Source organism: Babylonia areolata, chromosome 35 (genome assembly GCF_041734735.1).
Source record: "Babylonia areolata isolate BAREFJ2019XMU chromosome 35, ASM4173473v1, whole genome shotgun sequence".
NCBI classification, from domain to species: Eukaryota; Metazoa; Mollusca; class Gastropoda; order Neogastropoda; family Buccinidae; genus Babylonia; species Babylonia areolata.
This window is the reverse complement of record NC_134910.1, coordinates 12,940,257-12,965,256: the sequence shown is the minus strand read 5'-3', so window position 1 is coordinate 12,965,256 and position 25,000 is coordinate 12,940,257. Positions and strand designations below refer to the sequence as shown.

The window sequence follows — 25,000 nt, the reverse complement described above, 5'->3', positions numbered from 1 at the left end:
GATTCCTCTTGGACGAGAGCATCCAGTGCTGTGGAGTCAGCACAGAGAGCTGACTCAGAACTGCCACCGGCTTCCGTGGTGGTGGTGGCTTCCGAGCAGCAGGCTTGCAAGCTGCCACAGCCGTGTGTGGATGGAGCCGTCACGACGAGCTCCTCCAACGCCTTGAAGAGAAGCTCCCCAGAGCTGCCGACAAGGAAGGTGAAGGTGAAGAGAAAGGAGGCGGTGACCACCACCACGGAGTCTGAGGATGACAGTTCCGGTCTGGGTGAAGGCGTAAGTTGTTGTGCCGGGTCGCAGAACGGTGTAGAAGCCCATATCCCCTCGCCACCGCCACCACCACTGCTACATTCCATCCCTTCTTCCCTGGTGGAGTCTGTGAACCAGACGTTGAGGGACCTGGGCAGAACTGTCCAGGTCAAAAATTCCCAGCTGGGCGGCGGCACAGGGCAGCAGCAGAACGCGACATTGCCACACCTAGCTGTTGACGCTCTTTCCAATTCATGGTCATCATCTTCGTCGTCATCATCATCATCGTCGTCCACTTATTCCTCCTCATCCAAAGTGTCGCTAGGGGGAGGAGGAAGAGGGGGGGACCGGCACAGTGACTCCAGCACCCCCACCAACCTCTCCACCTCCCCCTTGGCGGAGGACCTTCCACAGTCTGTGTCGTGTCATGTCGCACCTGGCTCTGGCACTGCTGCCTTCCTGCCCTGTCCTGACACCTGTTCTGACACTTGTCATGACACCTGCAGACTGCCCCCTTCAGGTGAGGTGGTTGCTGTGGCACAGTGCAACTCCTGCGCGGCATGTGACACGACCGACCCAACATTGACAGACGCGTCATGCCAGACGCTGGAGATGGGTCCCTGTGATTCCCCGGATTCCCATGATGATGATTCCTGTTCCCACCCAGCTGGAGGAGGTCAGAAGCCACAGAGGGAAGCAGAGGCCGGCTCGTCAGCCACTGGGCGTGGTGGCTCGTGGTCTTCGCCGGGTCCTGAAAGCATCCAGGAGCCTGAGGTCTGTTGTCGACACAACGGCACGGCCAGTTCTGTTCGTCCCTCTGTTGTCCATTCCCCTCCATTGCCACAAGGCAACGATGTCTTCACCGACTCTCACACAGACAAGGAATGTGTTCCGTCCCCCTCGCCTCTTCTTCCTTCCCTTCACCCACAGACAGACTCCCCATCCCAGTGTGACGATGGACCGACAGACAGGGGGACATCACCCTGCACGTTTTACCTGGAGTCCCCCACCTCCCCCCCTGACAGAGTCGTCCCCCCTGCCCAGTGGAAGAGCGTGTTGGACCTGGAAACGGATGAAGAGCTGACGTCGCTGGTGAAGAAGCTGTGTCTGCAGCAGCAGAGAGCAGAGTCACCTGCTCGGTCCCCCACCGACAGTGGGGAGAGAAAGGAACAGCGGCAGTCACAGCGGCAACAGCAGAACGGCTTTGGAGTGGACATCGTCACCACATCTCTTCCTCAGGGTCAGCCAAACGGTTGCGTGTTCAGTCACGCCATTCAGAACGGTTCTCACTCTGGTCGTGTTATCGTTGACCGCACGTTGATGACCGCTGGCCCGACTCTTCGCAATGGGTGCGTCAGCCGCACCACCCCTCACCCTCACCCTCACCCTGCCTGTGATTCCTCCGTCCTGACAGACGATGATGATGATCTTGACCTTGACCTTGACCTTGACCTCAGCCCCGGTGTCAGTATACCCAGCTTGCCTGTAGCCCCCCTGCCCCCATCACCTTGCCAAGAACAGGTCGCCGACAAAAGGACCGCTGACCTGCAGTGTTCACTGCAGTGCTCTGTGGGAAACACCTGTCTGCTTAGTTCTAGTTCTGATAACGTTGATGGTGGTGGCGCTGTTGACAGCATGGATGACACCGCTGTGGACTCGACGCCGGAAAGCGATGACGGTGTGTTCTACGACAAAGGGTGCGAGGTGACGGGCGGTGTCGTGGCGCACTGTCCCACCCGCACCAAGTCCGCCCCCAGCTTTTCCTGCCTGTCGGAGAAACCGCGGGCCAAGGAGGACATGCAAGGGGGCATGACCTCGGAAGAGGTCAAACGAGGTCGCCCTGCGCAGAGAGAGAAGGTGGGTCGGGATGCGGACTTTAGACTCACTTGGTTGTTTGGTTGGTTAGTTGATGGCTTGTTACTGAGCTGACGGGCGCAATAGCTGAGTGGTTAAAACATTTGACTTTCAATCTGAGGGTCCCGGGTTCGAATCTTGGTGATGGTACCTGGTAGGTGAAGGGTAGAGATTTTTCCGATCTCCCAGGTCAACATACGTGCAGACCTGCTAGTGCCTGAACCCTCTTCGTGTATATACACAAGTAGAAGATCAAATACGCACGTTAAAGATCCTGTAATCCATGTCAGTGTTTGGTGGGTTATGGAAACAAGAACATACCCAGCATGCACATGCCCGAAAGCGGAGTATGGCTGCATACATGGCAGGGTAAAAACAGTCATGCATGTAACAGCCCACTCGTGTACATACAAGTGAACGTGGGAGTTTCAGCCCACGAACGAAGAAGAAGAAGTAGTTTCTGAGCTGAGTTGGTTGGTTGACAACCTGTTATGGAGCTGAGTCGCTCATCGCTTTGGTTGATAGCTTGCTACTGAGCTGAGTTGCTCATTGCTTGGTTTACTACTAGAGAGCCGCTACTGATTATTTAATTGGTTGGTAGCTGTTGTGCAGCTGTGTCGCTCATTGGGTGGTTGATGGGTAGCTGTTTCTCATTAATTGGTTGGCTGATAGCTGTCGTTTAGCTGAGTAGAGGATTGGTTGGTTGGTAGACAGCTGATGATAAGTAGATTTGCTGGCTGGTTGGTTTGGTAGATTGTTGATGTTAAGCTGAGTGGCTAATTGGTTGGTAGATAGCTGTTGTCCAGCTGAGTCACTCATTTGATTGGTTGATCGCAGATGTTAAGCTGTGTTTCTCATTAGTTGGTTGGTTGATAATTGTTGATGGTGGCTGACGGCTGTTGGTGTTGAAGTCCTTGTCAGTCCAGACACATCATTCTTGTCATCACACATTTATCTTCATCTTTCTTCTTTCTCTCTGTTACGTGACCAACATCGACTTGATGATGACTCTGTTGTGGCTGATGCATGTTAGTTATTTTCATTTCTCCATAGCCTACCGAAAACTGACATGGATTACAGGATCTTTAACATGCGCATTTGATCTTTTTCTGTGCGTATACACATGAAAACGGTTCAGGCACTAGCAGGTCTGCACATACATTGACCTGGGAGGTCTGAAAAAATCTTCACCTTTCATCCATCATGTGTGCCGAACCGGATATCGAACTCAGAAATCCAGTGCTCTTAAGGCTAACCATCTGGCTATTGCACCCATCACTATTTGTCATTTTACATACTGGTGCTCCATGCTGTTCAGACTTGATATTCTATATTTTTTTTTTACTGAGCTGATGTGCATTTACTTTGAATTATTTTTGTGTGTTGTGTATTCCTGGAGGTGATTGTATGACCTTTATTATTGTTATTGTGAAGATTATTAGTGAAGATTGTTAAGGTGATGTTGATGATGATGAAGAACACTTTGTGTGTGTGTGTGTGTGTGTGTGTGTGTGTGTGTATATTCCTGAAGGTTATTAATTAATTTATGATCATCATTATGATTGTTATTGTAAAGAATGTGATGTGGTGATGTTGATGATAACGTGGATGCACTGTGGTTGTAAAACAGGAAGGGATGAAAATAGCAGGGTCAGATCGCCTGCGTCACCGTCTGGTGAAGAGCGCGTCCATGCTGTTCAACTCACGCGGTAGTCTCCCCTCACAGTCCAGCCCCGTGAGTCAGAATTTGTTTAAGATGAATGGCTTTTATTGATGAATCATAATGAGATTCTTATAGAATAATAAGGTTCTTGATAATAATAATAATAATAATAATAAAGATAATTAATTTATATAGTGCCTTACCATGTAAGACATGCTCAAAAAAACACCACCACCACCAATGTCTAAACGTGCATTTAAGCGCTAAAACAAAAGCTTACAGGCATAACTCTTCACAGACATGTATCTGTCCGAAAGCTGATTTATGTTAACACGCACACACACACACACACACAGGTTATGAGAGTTCATGGTGTTTTCATAAATGATTATCAGCATGGACATATGAGACAAATGGAATGGTCATTTTGACATCATTACATCTTATGTCAATAATATTATAAAAATAGTAATAATGATGACAATAATAATTTAATCTATTAAGCGCCTTTCCATGTAAAACATGCTCAGTTGGGCTCGACAATGTAGATCCTGTTTAAAACATGCATTAAAACACGAAAATGAAATAAATGAAAAACTTACATGCATAGCCCTTTTCAGTCAGCCAACCAAACACTCGAGCACAAAATTTATCCTAAAAAAAAAAAAAAAAAAGATATTGTTTGTTTACACCCTGGAGGCTTTTATGTTATGCAGAGTTGAAAATGGACGATGAGGCCCAGCATTAAAAAAAAAAAAAAAAAAGATCAAAGAAAAACTGTCCTCTCCACACGCTCACCTGACTTGTCTTAACTCACTCTGGATGATGGAATGCTAAGCGTTCCTGATGTAAGGTAGCGTTCCGGATGACGGACCGCTATAGCGGTTTCGACAATTAAAAAATTTTCCTCGTTTTCCTTGTGGGGTAGCATAACAATTGCAGCTACGCTGGGCATTGCGAACATGTCAAGGGTTGAATGGAAAGTTTCTTCATGAGATTCTGTAACAACACACTCCACAGCAAGCCAGTGAGTTCAGGACCCCATACGACAGGCTAATCTGCATACGTATCAAAAATGGCGTCGCAGGCGATACAAGTGGAAATTTTTGGAGCATGTCAGCTTTTACTGCTGCTGAAGTAATTGAAATGCTTCAAACTGAAAGTTTTGTCATCAGCGAGGATGATGAAGACGTTGAATAAAGTGTCAGCAGTGAAGAAAGCTACTGGCAAGTAGGTACTGATTGTGATTCAGCTTCTGAGAGCAGTGAAGAGGGAGGGGGATGGACGTTCACACGACGTGAGGAGAGGGGTCAGTGGGTCAAGTACAGTGGGTTTCATTCAGTTACTTTATGTTTTGTATTGGGTCGTCTGTAGGGAAAAGCAAGGGAGAGAACTATTCGTCTGTAGTGAGTTAACTGCTGAAAGTCTCAGCGTACAATTCTTGCCATCGTCTGGTGTGTGCAGGCTCCCATCAAACGACGATCAACTGGAAGATTTGATTACGATGAAACTCTGACCACTACTAAAGCTATCAAAAGGTATGATCGGGTTTGAGGACAAGCCTGTTTTGGAGTAAGTGTTTTGAGTTTGTTACAATGAACCTTTTTATTTACTTTGTGTGCTAGCTGAATCGATTAGCACTGACTTGTTGCTACTCTACAGCGCCACCCTTTTTTTTGGTATTTTTTCCTGTGTGCAGTTTTATTTGTTTTTCCTATCGAAGTGGTTTTTCTATAGAATTTTGCCAGGAACAACCCTTTTGTTGCCGTGGGTTCTTTTACGTGCGCTAAGTGCATGATGCACACGGGACCTCGGTTTATTGTCTCATCTGAATGACTAACGTGCAGACCACCACTCGAGGTCTAGTGGAGGGGGAGAAAATATCGGAGGCTGAGCCGTGATTTGAACCAGTGGGCTCAGAATCTCTCACTTCCTAGGCGTTACCTCTAGGCCATCACTGGAGAGTTACCACTGTTTACTGTTGTTCAATCCTTTACTCTCCTCTCCTCATTGGTTTTTTTTCATTTCTCATCAAAAGATACTTTAGTGTGTGTGTGTGTGTGTGTGTGTGTGTGTGATATACTGTACCATGTGAAACTAGGCCTATTGCTTTGCTTTGGGTGGCTAACTCAGTGATAAGGCATCCTGCTCTTTTGTACACCATCTGCTAGCCAATCAAATGCCATTTCTGGCCAGAACTGGTGAGACATTTTCCAAGGGCCACCACTCATGGAGATAAGTAAATTAGAATGTGGTTGCTCTTGTCTTTGCCAACCTTTCATGTTATTGATTGATTTTTGGGGAGGTGGTGGGGTGGTGGTGATGGGGTATCACTTGTAAGTGTCTGTGTCCTGTATGTGCACAGTGCTATCTCGCTGTCCCGGCTGCCGGATGTGTGCAAAGACTCCTCAGATTCCCTGGCGCAATCTGGCCGTGTCCTCAGCACCAGTGCCCCCGCCTCCACAAACTGCCTCCTGGGCAACTTTGAGGTGAGGGCTTTTATTTTTTTTTGTTTGCTGTTTTTTTTGTTTTTTTTTTACAGGTTTAGAGGTGCCGTGACCGAATCTGTTAGGAGATGAACTACTGATAACCCAGTGTTGTTCACCAGTGATCTTGGTTTGAGGGCTCCCTTTCAGCATGGTGTGTTAACTCACTCCGGACGATGGAACGCTATAGCGTTGCTGACGTAAGGTAGCGTTCCGGATGACGGAATGTTATAGCGGTTTCGACAATAAAATTTTTTCCCACGTTTTCCTCATGGTGTAGCATAACAATTAACAGCTACACTGGGCATTGTGAATGTGTCAAGGGTTGAATGGAAAGTTTCTTCATGAGTTTCTGAAACTACACACTCCACAGCGAGCCAGCTAGTTCAGGACCCCACACGACAAGCTAATCTGCATACGTATCGAAAATGGTGTCGCAGGTGATACGAGTGGAAAGTTTTGGAGCAAACTAGATCACGACAGCGGCTTTTACCGCTGCTGAAGTGATTGAAATGCTTCAGACTGAAGGTTTCGACATCGACGAGGATGATGAAGACGTTGAATAAAGTATCTGCAGTAAAGAAAGCGACCAGCAGGAAGATACGGATAGTGACTCAGCTTCTGAGAGCAGTGAAGAGGGAGGGGGGTGGGCATTCACACGACGTGAGGAGAGGGGTGAGTGGGTCAAATATAGTGAGTTTCATTCAATTACTTTATGTTTTGTATTTTTAGCGATTTTTTTCCTAATCCAAACAAATGGGTCGTCTGTAGAGAAAAGCAAGGGAGAAAACTATTCATGTGGAGTGAGTTAATACTGGAGAATGGCATTTTACTCTTGATTTTCTTTTCTCCACTCCAGGTGTGAATGGGTACCTGACTTCTGTTGAGGGGAGGTTAAAAAAAAAACAACAAGGAAAGGAGAGGATTCTGAGCCCAGAGATCTTCTGCCAAGCCTTAGATTGTGGATATGAATTCACTACCCTGATGACCGTCAAAGGCTATCTTCTGTTTGGTCAATCATTGGCATGAAGAACTTCATGAAATGATTTCTTCTTCTTCTTCTGCGTTCATGGGCTGCAACTCCCACGTTCACTCGTATGTACACTAGTGGGCTTTTACATGTATGACAGTTTTTACCCCGCCATGTAGGCAGCCATACTCCGCTTTCGGGGGCGTGCATGCTGGGTATGTTCTTGTTTCCATAACCCACCGAACGCTGACATGGATTACAGGATCTTTAACGTGCATATTTGATCTTTTGCTTGCATATACACACGAAGGGGGTTCAGGCACTAGCAGGTCTGCACATATGTTGACCTGGGAGATCGTAAAAATCTCCACCCTTTACCCACCAGGCGCCGTTACCGAGATTCGAACCCGGGACCCTCAGGTTGAAAGTCCAACACTTTAACCACTCGGCTATTGCGCCCGTCATGAAATGATGTCAAGATTTCTTAATTTGGCTGTCTAGTCCCTCCGAGTCCCTCCTTCCCTGCCAGCTGGAGTGAAATGATTTCAAGTGTTGTGTTACGCTGCTGGTCTGTCAGGAGTCTAGATGACCAGCAGATTATGGATTTTTCCTAACGCTGGGATTGCTTCCTTGAGAAACTTGACAACTTGCCTGTGCCTGTGTGCACAGCGCTGTCTCACGGTCGTGGCTGCCAGAAGTCTGGGCCTCAGAAAACCTGCCCCTTTTTCAAAAATAGTCCGTCCCTCCCATCCCTGTTCTTTCCGCCCGTAGTTTCTCTGTCTTCACCGTGCTTATTTATTTATAAGTTTTGTCTGGCATCCGCTATGTTTCGGTGTTTTAGTGCATACGTGGTGAAAGTTGTGAGTTAAGGCTGTTTTGTTTGGTTTTCGCCGCACTAGATTGAGTGCTATATTCGTATAGACAGCATGATTTATTTTCTGTGATGATAAACTGTGTCATGTGACCTGCACGTTGACCTGATACTAGATTGAGCGGTATATATGGATAACATGATCGTGACGATGACCATGATACTAGATTGAGCAATATATATATATATATATATATATAGAGAGAGAGAGAGAGAGAGAGAGAGAGAGAGAGATAATGTGATTTATTATCAGTGATGACAACCTTGTGATGTTACCTTGATCTTGACCCTGATACTAGATTGAGCGCTATATATATAGAGGGGGGGGGGGGGGGGGGAGAGTGAGACATGATGTGATTTAATATCATTGATGACAAACCATGGGACATGACCTGACCTTGACCCTGACCTTGACCCTCTCCTGTCAGGAATCCATCCTAAACGGCCGCCTGGAGCCGGCGGGGGTGGTGGAGGGGTTCAGCATCGACATCGGGGCCAGTGGCAAGTTCTGCCCACGCCACGTCTCCCTGCCCGTCACCGCTTACTTCTTCAACCTGTCGGACGACAACGCCCCCTCCCCCTACCTGGTCAGTCGTCAGTCCCCTACCCCGACCGCTCCCCTCTGTCTGTCTGTCTGTCTGTTCTGTCCGTTGTTCTGCTGCTGCCAATGTAATGGTGGTGGTGGTGGTGGTTTTGTGTGTCACATTGCATGCTCTTTTTTTTCTTTGTTATGCGTGTGTGTGTGTGAGTGTGTGTGTTGTGTGTGTGTGTGTGTGTGAGTGTGTGTGTGTGAGTGTGTGTGTGTTTGTGTGTGTGTGAGTGTGTGTGTGTGTGTGTGTGTGTTCTGTAAACTTTGCCTTATAAACCCTCCCCAGTATCTAGTGAAACGCCCAACCCTCATCAGTGTGGGTCGAAAACTGTGTACAAGGTAGAATGCCATGTAAACGCCCAGCCCCCACTTTGAAAAAAACAAAAACAAAAAAAAATAAAAATAAAAAAAAGAAAAGGAAAAAGAAGAAAAGAAAAAAGAAATTCATCAATAACTAATAATGATTCAGCGATCGTGTGTTTCTTTACAAAGGAAATGATCGTGAACTTATCATAATTCAGTTACTGTGTGTCGCTTCACAAAGACAATCATCATGAACTCAAGATCGTTCAGTTTGCTGTTTGTGATTGTGTGTTGCTTTCACAAAGCAGTGCAGGTTTAGATTAACTCTCTCCATACGAACGGCGAAAGAGACGACGTTAACAGCGTTTCAACCCAATTACCATCATCAAAATATTGCAAGCGGAAGCTAAAGGTTGGGTCATTCAGACACCCACTGGACATCCGAGGGGTCTGTGTAGAGGAGAAGAGAGGACTGGCCGTACTGAGTGAGTTAAAAGAGATGAAGAATTGAACGCCTGAATGAGTCGAGGCCTTACAAAGTGCGTTGGGTCATGCATGCTGCTGGTTAGGCATCTGCTGAACAGATGCTGTGTATTGTATTGTATTGTATTGTATTGTATTGTAATGTTCTTTTTGTCACAACAGATTTCTCTGGGCTGCTGTCCCCAGGGAGAGTGCGTTGCTACACTTAGAGCGCCAGCCATTTTTGGGGAGGGTTTTTTTTTTGTTTGTTTGTTGTTGTTTTTTGCCTGCAATTTTATTTGTTTTCCTATCAAAGTGGATTTTTCTACAGAATTTTGCCAGGGACAACCCTTTTGTTTGCGTGAGTTCTTTTACATGCGCTAAATGCATGCTGCACATGGGAACTCGGTTTATCGTCTTATCTGAATTACTAGCATCCAGACCACCGCTCAAGGTCTAGTGGAGGGGGAGAAAATACTGGCGACTGTGGGACTGGAACCAGTGCGTTCAGATTCTCTCGCTTCCTCGGTGGATGCATTACCTCTAGGCCAACGCTTGTTGGTGTATGGATTTGTCCGGAACACAGTGAGTCCTCCTTGAGAAAGTGGAACTGTGTGTTGTGTGTGTGGCAGGGTCACATTAACCTGGAGAGTTTGGGCAAGAGAGGCTACCACATCCCCAACGTGGGTACTCTGCAAGTGGTGAGTGTCCGCTATTGTTTTCGTTGTATGTTGTGTGCATGCGCTGTGTGTGTGTGTGTGTGTGTGTGTGTGCATGTGCGGGCACGTGTGTGTGTGTGCACGCGCGTGTGTGTGTGCGTGTGTGTGTGTGTGTGTGTGTGTGTGTGTGTGCACGTGCGTGTGTGTATGTGTGCGTGTGCATGTGTGTGTGTGTGTGTGCGTGTGTGTGTGTGTGTGTGTGTGTGTGTGTGTGTGTGAATGCAGTGTGCATGTATTCAAGTGTTCTTTTGTTTATGGTGTATCTGATTTTACATACAATGTGTGTTTCTGCTCTGTGTGTGTGTGTGTGTGTGTGTGGTTTGTCTCTGAAACTGGTTTTTATTTTTTGTTATATGCGCAAAGGAGGCAAAAAAGTTGTTTTAGCCATAAATAAGTTCATTAGATTTGCAAATGTTGTCTTGACACTCTTTCAGGGTTAAGAGACATTTGTTGTTTTCTCAACAACTTTTCTGTGACATTGTTGTGTATTTGGATTTAGAAATGTTTGTTCCGGGCATGAAACCATTATTTTGCAGTACTAGTAGTCCTCTGTGCTCCAGTGGGAGTGAAAGGATGATTAAAACTTGAAATGTGTGTGTGTGTGTGTGTGTGTGTGTGTGTGTGTTGTGAGTGTGTGAGTGTGTGTGTGTGTGTGTGAGTGTGAGTGTGTTGTGTGTGTGCGTTCGTGAGTGTGTGTTGTATGTGCATGCTTGTATGTGTGTGTGTGTGTGCATGTGTGTGTGTGTGTGTGAGTGCGTGTGTGTGTGAGTGTATGCGTTCTTGTGTGTGTTGTCTGTGGTTTGTGTCGCCAGAAGCTGTTCAGACCGAACAAGACGGTGGTGAAGATGTTTGTTCTGGGCATGAAATCATTATTTTGTAGTAGCCCTCCGTACTGTGATAGGTGTGAAAGGATAATTAAAACTTGTGTTTGAATGTGTGTGTGTGTGCGCCTGTGTGTGTATGTGTGCGTGTATGTGCATGTGTATGCAATTTGTGGTTCGTGTCGCCAGACGCTCTTCAACCCGAACAAGACGGTGGTGAAGATGTTTGTGGTGAAGTACGACCTGCAGGACATGCCGCCCACCAGCCAGACGGTCCTGCGGCAGCGCACCGTCTACCAGCCCGTCGACCCGCTCTCCCCCCTCCCCTCCTACCTCCGCTACCTCATCCATCTCAGGTCAGTCAGTCAGTCAGAGCCCTCGCTTGTCACTGTACTTCTCTTTTTTCCTTTCCTTTTTTCCCCCCCTTGGGCTGCAACTCCCATGTTCACTCGTATGTACACGAGTGGGCTTTTTACGTGTATGACCGTTTTTACCCTGCCATGTAGGCAGCCATACTCCGTTTTCGGGGTTGTGCATGCCGGGTGTGTTCTTGTTTCCATGGCCCGCCGAACGCCGACATGGATTACAGGATCTTTAACGCGCGTATTTGATCTTCTCCTTGCGTATACACACGAAGGGGGGTTCAGGCACTAGCAGGTCTGCACATATGTTGATCTGGGAGATAGGAAAAATCCCCACCCTTTACCCACCAGGCGCCGTCACCGAGATTCGAACCTGGGACCCTCAGATTGAAAGTCCAACCCATTAACCACTCAGCTATTGCGCCCATCCTATTCTTTTTCAGTCAACACAGTACAGATCAACAATTCACATTCAGCACATAGTGAATTCTCTTAGCTGAGAGAATGGGGGATGTAATTTGGGGCAAGGCTCTCTCCACTAGAATCAAATTCTAGCCCAGATAACTAGGAACGGCAGTTGCCTCCTCTGCTGTTCTGGTGGTGATAGTCGGACACGACTATCATACATATAACAAATCAGTAACATTTGACATTCAATGAAGTCATCATGACGACTGACAATAACGTTCGGTAATGTCTGTGGTGGGTTAACATCAGCAATGACTGTGGTGAGTTAACATCAGCAATGACTGTGGTGAGTTAACATCAGCAATGACTGTGGTGGGTTAACATCAGCAATGACTGTGGTGAGTTAACAACATCACCAGTGCAGGATTTGCCTTCATTATATTCATAACCAGAATGTAGACATGAATTATTATCGTGACCTGCAAGACTGACTCACAGTTTAGCTTGACAAGAATGTGAGTTACTGCAAGGGTTTTTCTTTTGTATAATCCCCCCACCCCACCCCCCACCCCCCACCCCTTTCCCCTCCCAGCGCTCTTACATTCTTTAAACCATGACCCGCCCATGTCCCAAACAGTCCTATCACTGTCTCTATGGTTTTTGTTATTACTTACAAATATATAGTCATCATCTGGCAAGTGCATGAAAAGTAAATATCTGTTGAGCGAAGACATTCTCAGCCTTCTGCCTTTTTTTTTCTTCTTTTGGTAACACGACCAGCATCGACTTGCCGATGACTCTTGTTGTTGGTTGTTGCATGATGGGTTATTTTTGTGTCTCCATAACCCTACCGAACACTTGACATGGATTAGAGGATCTTTAACTGTGCATGTTTGATCTTCTTGCGCGCGTACACACACACACACACACACACACACACACATGAAAGGGGCTCAGGCACTAAGCAGCTGTGCTACATATGTTGACCTGGGAAATCGGAAAAAGCTCCACCCTGTACCCCTTACCAGGCACTGTTACCGAGATTCAAACCCAGGACCTTCAAATTGAAAGCCCAACGCTTTAACCACTCGGCTGTTGCACCCCTTTGTTCTTCATCAGCACAGGAAGATGAGTAGCTGTTTTCCCTTCTTAGCTTTTGAAACCTCAAGAAGGCCAACTACATCTGTACACCAAAACCAAACAGTGCTATATCTGCCATGTCTGACATGTCCCAGCCTGACCTGACCTGGCCTGGCCTAACCTTGTCTGACCTGATCTGACCCAACCCAGTCTGACATGACCCCACCAGCCTTGACATCTCCCAGCCCAGTCTGACATGACCTGACCAGCCTTGACATCTCCCAGCCCAGTCTGACATGACCCGACCAGCATTGACATGTCCCAGCCCAGTCTGACATGACCTGACCAGCCTTGACATGACCTGATCAGCCTTGACATGTTCCAGCCCAGTCTGATACGACCTGACCAGCCTTGACATGTCCCAACCCAGTCTGACATGACCTGACCAGCCTTGACATGTCCCAACCCAGTCTGACATGACCTGACCAGCATTGACATGACCCCACCAGCCTTGACATGACCTGATCAGCCTTGACATGTCCCAACCCAGTCTGACATGACCTGACCAGCATTGACATGACCCCACCAGCCTTGACATGACCTGATCAGCCTTGACATGTCCCAGCCCAGTCTGACATGACCTGACCAGCATTGACATGACCCCACCAGCCTTGACATGACCTGATCAGCCTTGACATGACCCAACCCAGTCTGACATGACCTGACCAGCATTGACATGACCCAACCAGCCTTGACATGACCTGATCAGCCTTGACATGTCCCAGCCCAGTCTGACATGACCTGACCAGCCTTGACATGTCCCAACCCAGTCTGACATGACCTGACCAGCGTTGACATGACCCCACCAGCCTTGACATGACATGACCCCACCAGCCTTGACATGACCCCACCAGCCTTGACATGACCCAACCCAGTCTGACCTGACCTGACCAGCGTTGACATGACCCCACCAGCGTTGACATGACCTGACCAGCCTTGACATGTCCCAGCCCAGTCTGACATGACCTGACCAGCCTTGACATGACCCCACCAGCCTTGACATGACCCCACCAGCCTTGACATGACCCCACCAGCCTTGACATGACCCCACCAGCCTTGACAACACCCAACCCAGTCTGTCATGACCTGACCTGTCTTGACCTCACCTTGATCCCGATTGCATGGCATTGCGCTGTTGTTGTTGTTGTTGTCTATATATCTTTGTATATATGTGTGAGGGGTTGGGGGTGGGGGATATGGGCATATGTGTGTGTACTTGTATAAGTAAGGGTTAAGGGTTCATCTGTGTGTGTGTGTGTGTGTGTGTGTGTGTGTGTGTACATGCCGTGGAAGCTGCGATACGTAGCCTAGAAATGAGTGTGTGGAGGAAGGGGGTAGAGGAGGTGCAGGGTAATGTGTGTGTGTGTGTGTGTGTGTGTGTGTGTGTGTGTTTGGGCTCGTGTACGTTTATGTGTATTTGACTGTGCTTTCATATCTGTGAAACTGCATGTTTGGTGTCATATACTGTACCATGTCAAACTGATGCAAACTAGGCCTATGGTTTGCTCTGTTTGGCCAAATTTCGCGCGGCTAACGGTGAAAAGACGCCCCTCTTAATCTGGCCCGCTCTTAGCCAATCAAACGCCTCTCTTGGTGCATATCTGTTATGCATATGTGGGTGTATGTGTGATTGTGTGTCTCCATGTTTTACATTTATTTGCTTATTTATCATCACTGTTGTCTTTTTTATTTTTTATTTTTATTATTATTTATTATTATTACTACTTTTTTATTTTAAATTTTTTATTTCAAATAAAAATATTATTTATTTATTTATTTATTTATATACGCTTATAGTTGACTTCATCAAGTTTTTGCGCCTTATACATATTATTATTATTATTAGTAGCAGTTCTTTTTTTTAATGTATTTATCTATTATTTATTCACCCTTTTTCTTTCTTTTTTTCTTTTTTTTCTTTTTTTTTTCTCAAGGCCTGAATAAGCGCGTTGGGTTACACTGCTGGTCAGGCATCTGCTTGGCAGATGTGGTGTAGCGTGTATGGATTTGTCCGAACGCAGTGACACCTCCTTGAGCTACTGAAACTGAAACTGAAAACTGATTTTTAAAAAAATATTATTTTATTTTATTTATTTATTTTATTTTATTTATTTATTTATATTTTATTTTATTTATTTATTTATTTTTTCTCGAGGCCTGACTAAGCGCGTTGGGTTACGCTGCTGGTCAGGCATCTGCTTGGCAGATGTGGTGTAGCGTATATGGATTTGTCCGAACGCAGTGATGCCTCCTTGAGCTACTGATACTGTGATTATTGATTGTACGCAGTGCGTTGCCCTAGGTCGACATCTAAACATTTTATGCCGTTCATGTACATACATGTTGAATGACTGTGATTTTCGTGGATTGTATTGTTTAGGTGTTTACCACCACTAAATGAATTTCTCTTGTTGAGATGATAAAAAAAAAAAAAAAAAAAAAGTATTGTGGTATTGTGTGTTCTGCAGAATATCCAGCAGTTCCTCAGGGAAGACGTACCTGCACACGGACATCCGCCTCATCTTCGCCCGCAACAAGTTTGAGCTGGACAGTAGTGAGGTGCAGTACAAGCTGTGCTCCTACACCGAGACCCCAGTCAACCCAAAGTACTCCCCCAAAAGGTGACCCCCCCCCCCCCCACGGCAGTTAGGACCCCCCCCCCCCCCCATTGGCCCTCCTTCCCTCTGCCCAACCTGGACATTTTTAGGAGGCTTGCCCACCACCCACTATGTCTTTCTTGTTAATTAACTACGGTGGTTTTTGTTGTTGGTGTTTTTTTTTGTGTGTGTTTTTTTTCTTTTTTGGGGGGGGGAGGGGGGTGGTCCATTTTAGTTGACAAGCCAATATTTTTAACTGTTGAGATATACATGAAATGAAAGTTTATATTCTTCTCTGGTCAAACGTTCGTTATATGAGATATCGTTATAGGGAGGACAAAAAAAAAAAAAAAGGAAAAAAAAAAAAGAAAGAAAAAAGTATGAAATAATGAAGATTGTACATTATAATGAAATGCAGAAAAAAAGGATGTAAAATTGACTTTAGATACATGTGTGGCAGTTGTTTAGGGACAGAAACGCTAGTTTGAGTCATTTGATAAAATGACTTTTCTTTTTTTTTTTTTTTTTTTTTTTTTTTTTTTGTCTGGGAAATAGTTTGGGATTTTCTTTTTCTTATTCACAAAGTATTGATCTGCTGTGATTAGAATGTTTCAGTGATTGTTGGAAACTTAATCGTTTGAAAGTAGCAGACAAACTTTTGGCAATCCGTCACCAATTTATCTTTGAATTAAAAAAAAACAAAAACAGGCTTTGTTTCTGGTATTGGAATGGTAAGAGAAAAAACAAAACGCCTTAAATATATTAGAAAAACAAGAACTAAAAAAAACAACAACAAAAAAACAACAACCACATAATGTTTATGAATGAACACCAGGGGTATTCACTAAGATGTTTGATAAATCTAAGATTTTTTTTTTTGAAAGAAGAACAGTATTTTGTATGAAATTGTAAATTATTTTCCAACAACAGCAGAAAGACATCAGTGAGACTGTTAATGCAATCTTCATTTTCAAGTGAATTGAAATTGGGGATTGAAATTGTAATTGTAAATGGAATTTTCATCTTCATTTTAAGAGTAGGGTGGGAAGTCAGTGAAAAGGATTTCATTCCAAGAGGACTTATTTTCTCTCTCTCTCCCCCCCCCTCTCTCTCTCTCTCTGTGAAAAAGAACTTCTCCTTGATAACCCTCTAGGAGTCATGACACAGTTTGGTAAAAATTTTAAAAAAGTTATTCTTTAATTGCCTGAGAACTGTGTCTTCTTAAAAAAACAACAACAGCACAAAAGCCCCAAACATCTGCAGTGGTCAAAAAGTACACAGTAAGAACCTGTATCCAACAAACCCCAGTTTAAATTACACCACCTTAACCGTGACCCACTAGTGCAGACTCCGGCTGGGGTCTGACATTCCTGTCCTGTGCAAACTACTATCCGCCTATGCGGAGAAAATGAAAGTACTACGGCCGATAACCTCCCGGAAGTAGGTAACGTCCCCTTTGTCCCCCTGGCTAGTGCCCTTTTTTTTCTGGCAGCCATCTCGACACCTGTTCCTGTGCACTTCATATAGCTAATTTTTCGCATTTTCTGTCTGTCTGTTGATTCTTTGGCGTTTCTGTTTTGTGTCCAATTATGTCTTCAAACAAGTCGCACAATTATGTAGCTCGATTGGGAGATCGGGCTAAAATTAAGGCACGATCGCAATCGATCCGCGATCAGTCTGGGCCCTCTACAGTAAGAACCTGTATCAAACACACCCCAGTTTGGAACCAGAAGAATAATTTCCTAATTTCAACTGATCTTTTCAAAAATCTTCAATCCACCATGCTGATGATGCGATGATCAACATTTATCATCAACATGGTGTCTTCAGTACTGTGGGTGGCATCAATAAAGTGCAATAGAATAGAAACCATAGCAAAGACATGGGTAAGAAAAAAAAAAAAGAAAAGAAAAGAAGAAAGAAAAAGAAAGCATTGAGACAGCACACAAGTTGTTTGCCCTCCAACAACTGTTAATTCCCTGATCTTCCTGGTTACTGTGTTTATGGGCACGCTGAGAGCGCTGACACTGGAAAACAGCTTGTATTTGTATTTCTTTTTATCACATCAGATTTCTCTGTGTGAAATTCAGGTTGGCCTCCACAGGGAGAGTGCGTCGCTACACTGCAGCGCCACCCATATTTTTGTATTTTTTCCTGCGTGTAGTTTTATCTGTTTTACTTATCGAAGTGGATTTTTCTACAGAATTTTGCCCAGGAACAACCCTTTTGTTGCCGTGGGTTCTTTTACGTGTGCTAAATGCATGCTGCACACGGGATCTCGGTTTATTGTTTCATCTGAATGACTAGCGTCCAAACCACCACTCAAGGTCTAGTGGAGGGGGAGAAAATATTGGCGGCTGAGCTGTGATTCGAACCAGCGCACTCAGATTCTCTTGCTTCCTAGGCGGACGCGTTACCTCTAGGCCATCACTCCACATCACCCCGAATGTACAACCATTTATTGAAATTTCCCTTTTTTTTTGAAACAGAACCAAAACATATCACGCTGTGTATGAATCTGAGCATTTTATATATATTTTTTTTGTGATTTGACTTAACTTTCCTGTCAAGTGAAAAATACATTTACACACATTGTCGCCAAGAACAAGTGGACACAGCCAGTAGTATTTATTTTTAAAGAAACATGAATCATTTTTGTGACACTTTTTTTTTATGTGCATGTGTGTGGTACACTTTCAGACTGAGAACTTTGAAGACTTTAAGGAGGGGGTGGGGGGAGAGGTGTATGAGGAAATGTACGTGGATACGACTACCTCAGTTCAAGATAACCTAAACAATAAATAACATTGGAAATCTTGTTACCTGTTGACGCGCTTTACACAACGCCATGTGTTCTAGGCATCTTTCTTGTCACTATGTGATATATATATATATATATATATATATATATAAAACCCTGCCTGTGTGTGTTCTGGGGAAGAGATCTGATGTGTAGTGTACACACTGTGAACCTGGACTTGTCCCAAGTCCCCGTAAAGTGCTAAATCCAGTTCTTAGAACAGCGTTTGTCGACATTCTTCTTTCTGTGAGGAATGGATTGTGTGTGTTATTGATGGAGTAGCTGATTTGATGTGGGCACGGTGTGTGTGTGTGTGTGTGTGTGTGTGTGTGCTGTTTTGATGTTAAGGCGAATGTAATTTATTGGTGTTGGTGAATGGGAATATAGTATGCAGTTGTAGGACATTGTAGTGTGTGTGTGTGTGTGCTGTTTTGATGGTGAATATAATTTATGGGTGTTGGTGAATTTGAATATAGTATGCAGTCGTAGGATATTGTAGTGTGTGTGTGTGTGTGTGTGTGTGTGTTGTTTTGATGGTAAGGAGAATGTAATTTATGGGTGTTGGTGAATGGGAATTTAGTATGCAGTTGTAGGACATTGTAACGTGTGTGTTTGTGTGTGTGTGTGTGTTGTTTTGATGGTGAATGTAATTTATGGGTGTTGGTGAATTGGAATATAGTATGCAGTCGTAGGACATTGTAGTGTGTGTGTGTGTGTGTGTGTGTGTGTGTTGTTTTGATGGTAAGGAGAATGTAATTTATGGGTGTTGGTGAATGGGAACACAATATGCAGTCGTTGGATATTGTAGTGTGTGTGTGTGTGTGCGCCTGTGTGGTGATTTTCAGCTTGTGCAGAGACAGGCAGTTATGTAATGTGTTGACACACAGGCCTGTTTTCATTTTTGTTTTTCTCTGCGTGAGTGTGCAAGCAGCTTGAGCTTGCATGCATGCATTTGTGTATAATGGAGAATAGTGTGTGTTTTGTGTATGCAAATGTATACCTGCATTCATGTATGTTTTTTGCCAGATTTAGGAGGTGGAACTATGCTTAAAGAAATAACTTTTTTTTGTTTGACTGTATATTTCAAGTAAATTGTAAATCACAATGGTAATATTGCTTACAGTATCTCCATAAACTGTTTAAACTAATTTAAACAGCATGATAGTTGCACAGTTTATGAAGAAAAAAAAAAAAAAAGCTGGACATAGCATTTAAATGCCATCAGCACTCTGTTAATAACGATATTGTACAGCAGTATACAGTGCACTTTATTCTTTTTCTTTATCCATTGTTGTCACAGATATAATTTCAGGCTCATTCATCCCCATGAGCAGTGACAAGTATCCCTCTCTCAGTGCAGTTTTTATAGTTCAGTTAGCTGAGTAAATCCATATTCTTCTTCTTCTTCCACTTGACGACCAACATAAGTATGTTGATGAAAATTGTTGTGTTGTGGGAGGTTGCTGTTGGGTGCGGCGATAGCCTTGAGATGGCCTTAGTGGTCGGCGGGGCTCAAAGCACCATAATTTGATTTGATTTGATTTGCTGTTGGGCGCAATTTAACTGGTCTGCCGAGGGATGTGCTGTTATCTGGTAGGGGAGATGGGGCGCAGTCCACTGTTAGTGTGTGATAGTCAGTTGTGTCCGACTATGACCATCAGAACAGTAGAGGAGGCAGCTGCTGTCTGGGCTAGAATTTGATTGTAGTGGAGAGCGTCTTGATCAAGTTGCATCCCCGCTCCCTCAGCTAAGGGGGTTTTAGGGCAGCCGGCAATGGGATGGTTCCCAAAGGCCAACTGGCCCCCAAGGCTGCAGCAGCACTAAGAGCCAGTGCACTCTTGGCTCCAAGTTTGAGAGTCATGGTAAAGGCTGAGCTGCAAATGGCTTCCCATTGCAATAGAGAAACCATTGATCATACAGCTCTCACATTGCTGTTGGCCCAACTGTAAGCTTATGTCAGTCTGTGATATTAACTGAGTGTTGGGGCTGCCAACGTAAAAAGCGAAATAATGGCTGACGTGAGATAAAGCATAAACCTGTCTGGCATGTCTGGCCCCAAGGAATGACTTTCAGAGCTGAAGGCAGGGAACTGCACTGATTGGCTTAGCAGATCAAGGAATAACTATTCAGAGCTGAAGGCAGGGATTTCCACTGATTGGCTGAGCAAACGAAAGAATGACTATTCAGAGCTGCAGGCTGGCAGCAGCACTGATTGGCTGAGCATCTAGATTGAAGGAATGACTCAAGGCAGGGGACTGCACTGATTGGCTGAGCAGACGATGGGCTTGGTAGACACATCTTTGTGCTGAATTACCCACATCAAAATTTAGCCAACAGAGCAAGCCTGTAAGCTTAGTTTGAACTAGTTTGATATGATGTAGTATATTTAACCAAATGGGAAGCACAATACACGCTGCACGTATTTAATGGTTCAGTTCAGACAAATCCTGTCTGCACTTAGATTTTGGCTTCTGGTTGCGTGGTACAAAGAAGCTTCAGTATTCAGTTTGAATTTTCAGTTTGTGAAGATGGCGTCACTGCGTTTTGGACAAATCCGTACATAAGCCACACCACCCCCGACACTCAACTGCCAGTTAGTGTCCATGTGGGCCTGGGTTTGAATCCCAGTCTCACTCTTTTCTCCCAAGTTAAACTGGAAAAAGACAAAAAACTAAAGTTTATAAAAAACCTTTTGGGTGGTAGTTGAATCCTCTTTGTTTTGACATGACGTTTCGAACCATAGGCCTTTTTGTCTTTGAAGAATCCTGCAGTCATTTTTGTCTTCTTCCCTGGTTTCACCTGCTGCCTTGGACTGCGACCTAACTCTTACCTATTACCCACCTTCCATCATGAAGACTTGACAACGGGCCTATGGTCCGAAACGTCGTGTCAAAACAAAGAGGATTCAACTACCACCCAAAAGGTTTTTATAAACTTTAGTTTTTTTGTCTTTGAAGAATCCTGCAGTCATTTTTGTCTTCTTAAAGTGGAAAATTCAAACTGAGCGGGCTAATCATTTGGATGAGATGATAAACTGAGGTACTGTATACAGCATGCACTCGGCGCACTGAAAATGAGCCCATGGCAAAACGGGTGTTGTCCTCTGGCAAAATTCTGTAAAAGAAATCCCACTCTGATTGGTACGCACACATATATATATATATGCATGCACTCAAGACTTGACGAAGCGCGTTTTGTTATGATTGATGATGGGCGCAGTAGCCAAGTGGTTAAAGCGTTGGACTGTCAATCTGAGAGTCCTGGGTTCCAATCACGGTGACGGCGCCTGGTGGGTGAAGGGTGGAGATTTTTATGATCTCCCAGGTCAACATATGTGCAGACCTGCTAGTGCCTGAACCCCCTTCATGTGTATATGCAAGCAGAAGATCAAATACGCACGTTAAAGATCCTGTAATCCATGTCAGCGTTCGGTGGGTTATGGAAACAAGGACATACCCAGCATGCACACCCCCGAAAATGGAGTATGGCTGCCTACATGGCGGGGTAAAAACGGTCATACACGTAAAAGCCCACTCGTGTGCATACGAGTGAACGCAGAAGAAGAAGAAGTTATGATTGATGTTGGTCAGACATATGCCTAGCAGATGTGATCTGGTGTATATGGATTTGCCTGAACGCAGTGACGCCTCCTTGAGAAACTGGAACTGAGACTGTGGTAGAGTGGGATGTGAAGGGGCACAGAGTGTATGCTGTTGAGTTTTCTCCCCTTTCACCTGGTAGCCCCGTGTGTGTGTGTGTGTGTGTGTGTGTGTGGAGTGTGTGTGTGTGTGTGTGTGTGTGTGTGTGGAGTGTGTGTGTGTGTGTGTGTGTGTGGTGTGTGTGTTTGTGTGTGTGTTACTCTTCTGTTTTTGCTAAGGTTCTACATGGATTTTTGTATTGCATGAATGAGTTAAGAGGAAAATAGATATTGTGTTGCAAGTCTTCCGGATTTCTTTGATAAAAGAATATTATCACTTTGTCGCCTTCAGGATGGCTAAGATGTCAGGCAGGTAAAGTATCCCGATTGTTGCTGAATGAGTGAGAATTATGTTTAGAAGTTTGGTTTTTATCGAGTTGTGGTTTTAAGACAACGTGATAGTCCAATCCTTGTACCATAGTGAAAAGAAGACAAGAAAAAAAATGTGGACGCACCACCGTATGCACACCATTGCTTGTCAATGTTTAAAAAAAAAAATAATAGGGTATTGAATTATGTTGAATAAATTTGTTGAACATTGGAATCAGTGACATGATTTGCAGTCCTACCCCCATGTGGCCTCAAGTTAGCTTCTGTGGGGAGCATTCAGCTTGCAGCCTCTACTTTTATTACGAAGTATCTGAATGGTAAATTTGAGGAAAAGATGGATGTAAGTCAAAAAAGTTTGACAGATATGAACATAAGATAAAGTTGTTTGAATGTTACCAGCCGCCGTGGCGAAGTGGTTAGCGTCGCAGACTGACGGCTGGGAGGACGCGGGTTCGAATCCCAGCAGAGGTGGGTTTTTCGGCCCGTGGCCGGCTCCTACCCAGAGTTGAGTGGGCTTAAATGGGGAGACTGGGACCACACAGTCGAGTGTCATCCACTTCAAGGATGCGTCTTTGGGTGTGTTGCTCTAATTACTTGACCAACACTGCAAGTGTCTGTATCTCTCGGGCCTGGTTAACGCCGGGATATCATTATGACAGGAAGCGTAGAGTACAGCCTTGTCACGCAGTCCCAAACCAAAATGGACCTCCATAGCAACATCGTCATCATCATCGTCATCCTCCTTCTCCTTCAACGTCATCAATATAAACAAAATAGTCTCAAAGTCTGTGACCTTTCATGCCCTGCTCTCATGGTGACCTCAGTTTCGATACCCCTCCACTTCCGTGCTTTGGGGTGAGTCCTGTCAATGTCGTCAGTGTCGGCAGATTCATGGGGGGGCTGTTGTTTGAGGGACGTGGTGGCGGTCTCCACTCGGGGAGAGACGCTCACTCAGTCTGGCTCCGCGACTAAGCCATTATTGTCGTTAGTAGGGGGCTTAGTAGGTGGTGTCCTAAGTACGTTAAAACAGAACAGGCACCACTGAACACCACCGAAGTGACTCAGCAGCAGTGCAGGATCTCCTCTGGTGTGTGGCCTCCTGGTGACCTAACATCGATGGTTCCCTGTGAACTGCCGACGCTGGAACTGCGACGGACGAACCCGGGTGTGGCCGTGTATGGGGGAATCTAAATGAGCGGCGTGGGAGTAATGCCACTGAAACGGCGCAGATGATGGGGCAGCAAAAAAAAAAAAAAAAAGAAAAAAAGTTGTTTGGACATTAAACAGTGAAATGCCATGCAATTGCCAATCTGATCTTTTATTATGAAGTATCTGAATAGTAAAGTCGTGGAAAAGATGGATGTAAGTTAAAAGTTTGACAGATAAGAAATGTGCAAGTTGTTTGGATATTGAGTAAACAGTGAAATGCCAGGACTGCCGTGCTCTGCACACAAATTTTGCTGAACTGCAGAAAACCTTTTGTGAAAGTGAAATGATTATTTGATAATATAATTTATTTATCTAGATCATCTTGTACAGTTTACTCATCTTATATTTCTTTTTTCTGACTCACTTGTGTAAACAAAGTGAGTCTATGTTTTAACCCGGTGTTCGGTTGTCTGTCTGTGTGTGTGTGTGTGTCCATGGTAAACTTTAACATTGACATTTTCTCTGCAAATACTTTGTCAGTTGACACCAAATTAGGCATTAAAATAGGAAAAATTCAGTTCTTTCCAGTCATCTTGTTTAAAACAATATTGCACCTCTGGGATGGGCACAAAAAAATAAAAAATGAAGCCTAATTATATGCAAACTGTATTTACTGTTATATTAATATTTTTTGTATTCTCTAAACTTGGCACTTTGATCTGATATTCTGACCCAACAACAAGAGCAGTCATTATTATCATTTTTTGTTCAAACAGGAACTTCTTTTGCTAAGCATGGAAGTTTTATTTATTTTGAAAACGTTTTGGTGCAGATAGTAAAAAAGGGAAATTACTCTGTACTTAATGCTAGGGGACTTTAATTTGCTTTAAACTGATCTTTCTCATCTTAAACATTACATTTTGAAATTATACTCAATACATAAAAAGCTTGGATTTGTTTTTGTTTTTTTAAGTGTATCACAGGTGAGTCTTGAAGGCCTTGCCTCTCTTGTTTTGCAATAACTCAATCTTTGATTTTTTTTCTTGTTCGTTTTGTTCTTGTTTTAAGGTTTTTTGGGCAGAACAGTTTTTCGGCTCTTCAACCAACAATCTTGCCTGCACATCAATTTTTAGTGTGGAGATTTGGACAAGTTTTTTTGTTTTTTTTAATGATCAATTGTCCCCTCAGCAGCTAGTGGTGATCAAGACATGGAATTGTTTAAACTTATATTGATATGACGGTAATGTTTTCCTGGATGTGATGTAAACAGTGAAGTGCCTACCTACAGTGGTTGGGGTGAGTCCTACTGTCAAGGTCTTCAGTGTCGACAGATTCGTGGGGGACTGTGTTGGAGGGACGTGGTGGTGGTGGGGGTGGTGGTGGTCTCCACTATGGGAGGGAGACACTCACTCGGTCTGGCTCTGTGTCATCAGTAGGGGGCGAAGTAAGTGGTGTCCTAAGTATGTTAAATCAGAACAGGCACTACTGAACACCACCGAAGTGACTCGGCAGAAGTGCAGGGTCTCCTCTGGT

General features: G+C 44.5%; 1 protein-coding gene across 1 annotated transcript in view; it reads left to right on the top strand.

Moving 5' to 3' along the window:
* The window catches only part of LOC143278147 (uncharacterized), a 78,573-nt gene that overhangs the window by 52,262 nt on the left and 1,311 nt on the right, over positions 1 to 25,000 (top strand). The window contains exons 7-14 of the mRNA XM_076583179.1: positions 1 to 2,103; positions 3,731 to 3,835; positions 5,228 to 5,301; positions 6,129 to 6,252; positions 8,519 to 8,677; positions 10,077 to 10,145; positions 11,174 to 11,340; positions 15,363 to 25,000. The exon at positions 1 to 2,103 is cut by the window's left edge and continues 633 nt beyond it; the exon at positions 15,363 to 25,000 is cut by the window's right edge and continues 1,311 nt beyond it. Coding sequence (XP_076439294.1) covers positions 1 to 2,103; positions 3,731 to 3,835; positions 5,228 to 5,301; positions 6,129 to 6,252; positions 8,519 to 8,677; positions 10,077 to 10,145; positions 11,174 to 11,340; positions 15,363 to 15,519 — 2,958 coding nt within the window. The 3' untranslated portion in view covers positions 15,520 to 25,000. The remainder of the gene's footprint in view (positions 2,104 to 3,730; positions 3,836 to 5,227; positions 5,302 to 6,128; positions 6,253 to 8,518; positions 8,678 to 10,076; positions 10,146 to 11,173; positions 11,341 to 15,362) is intronic.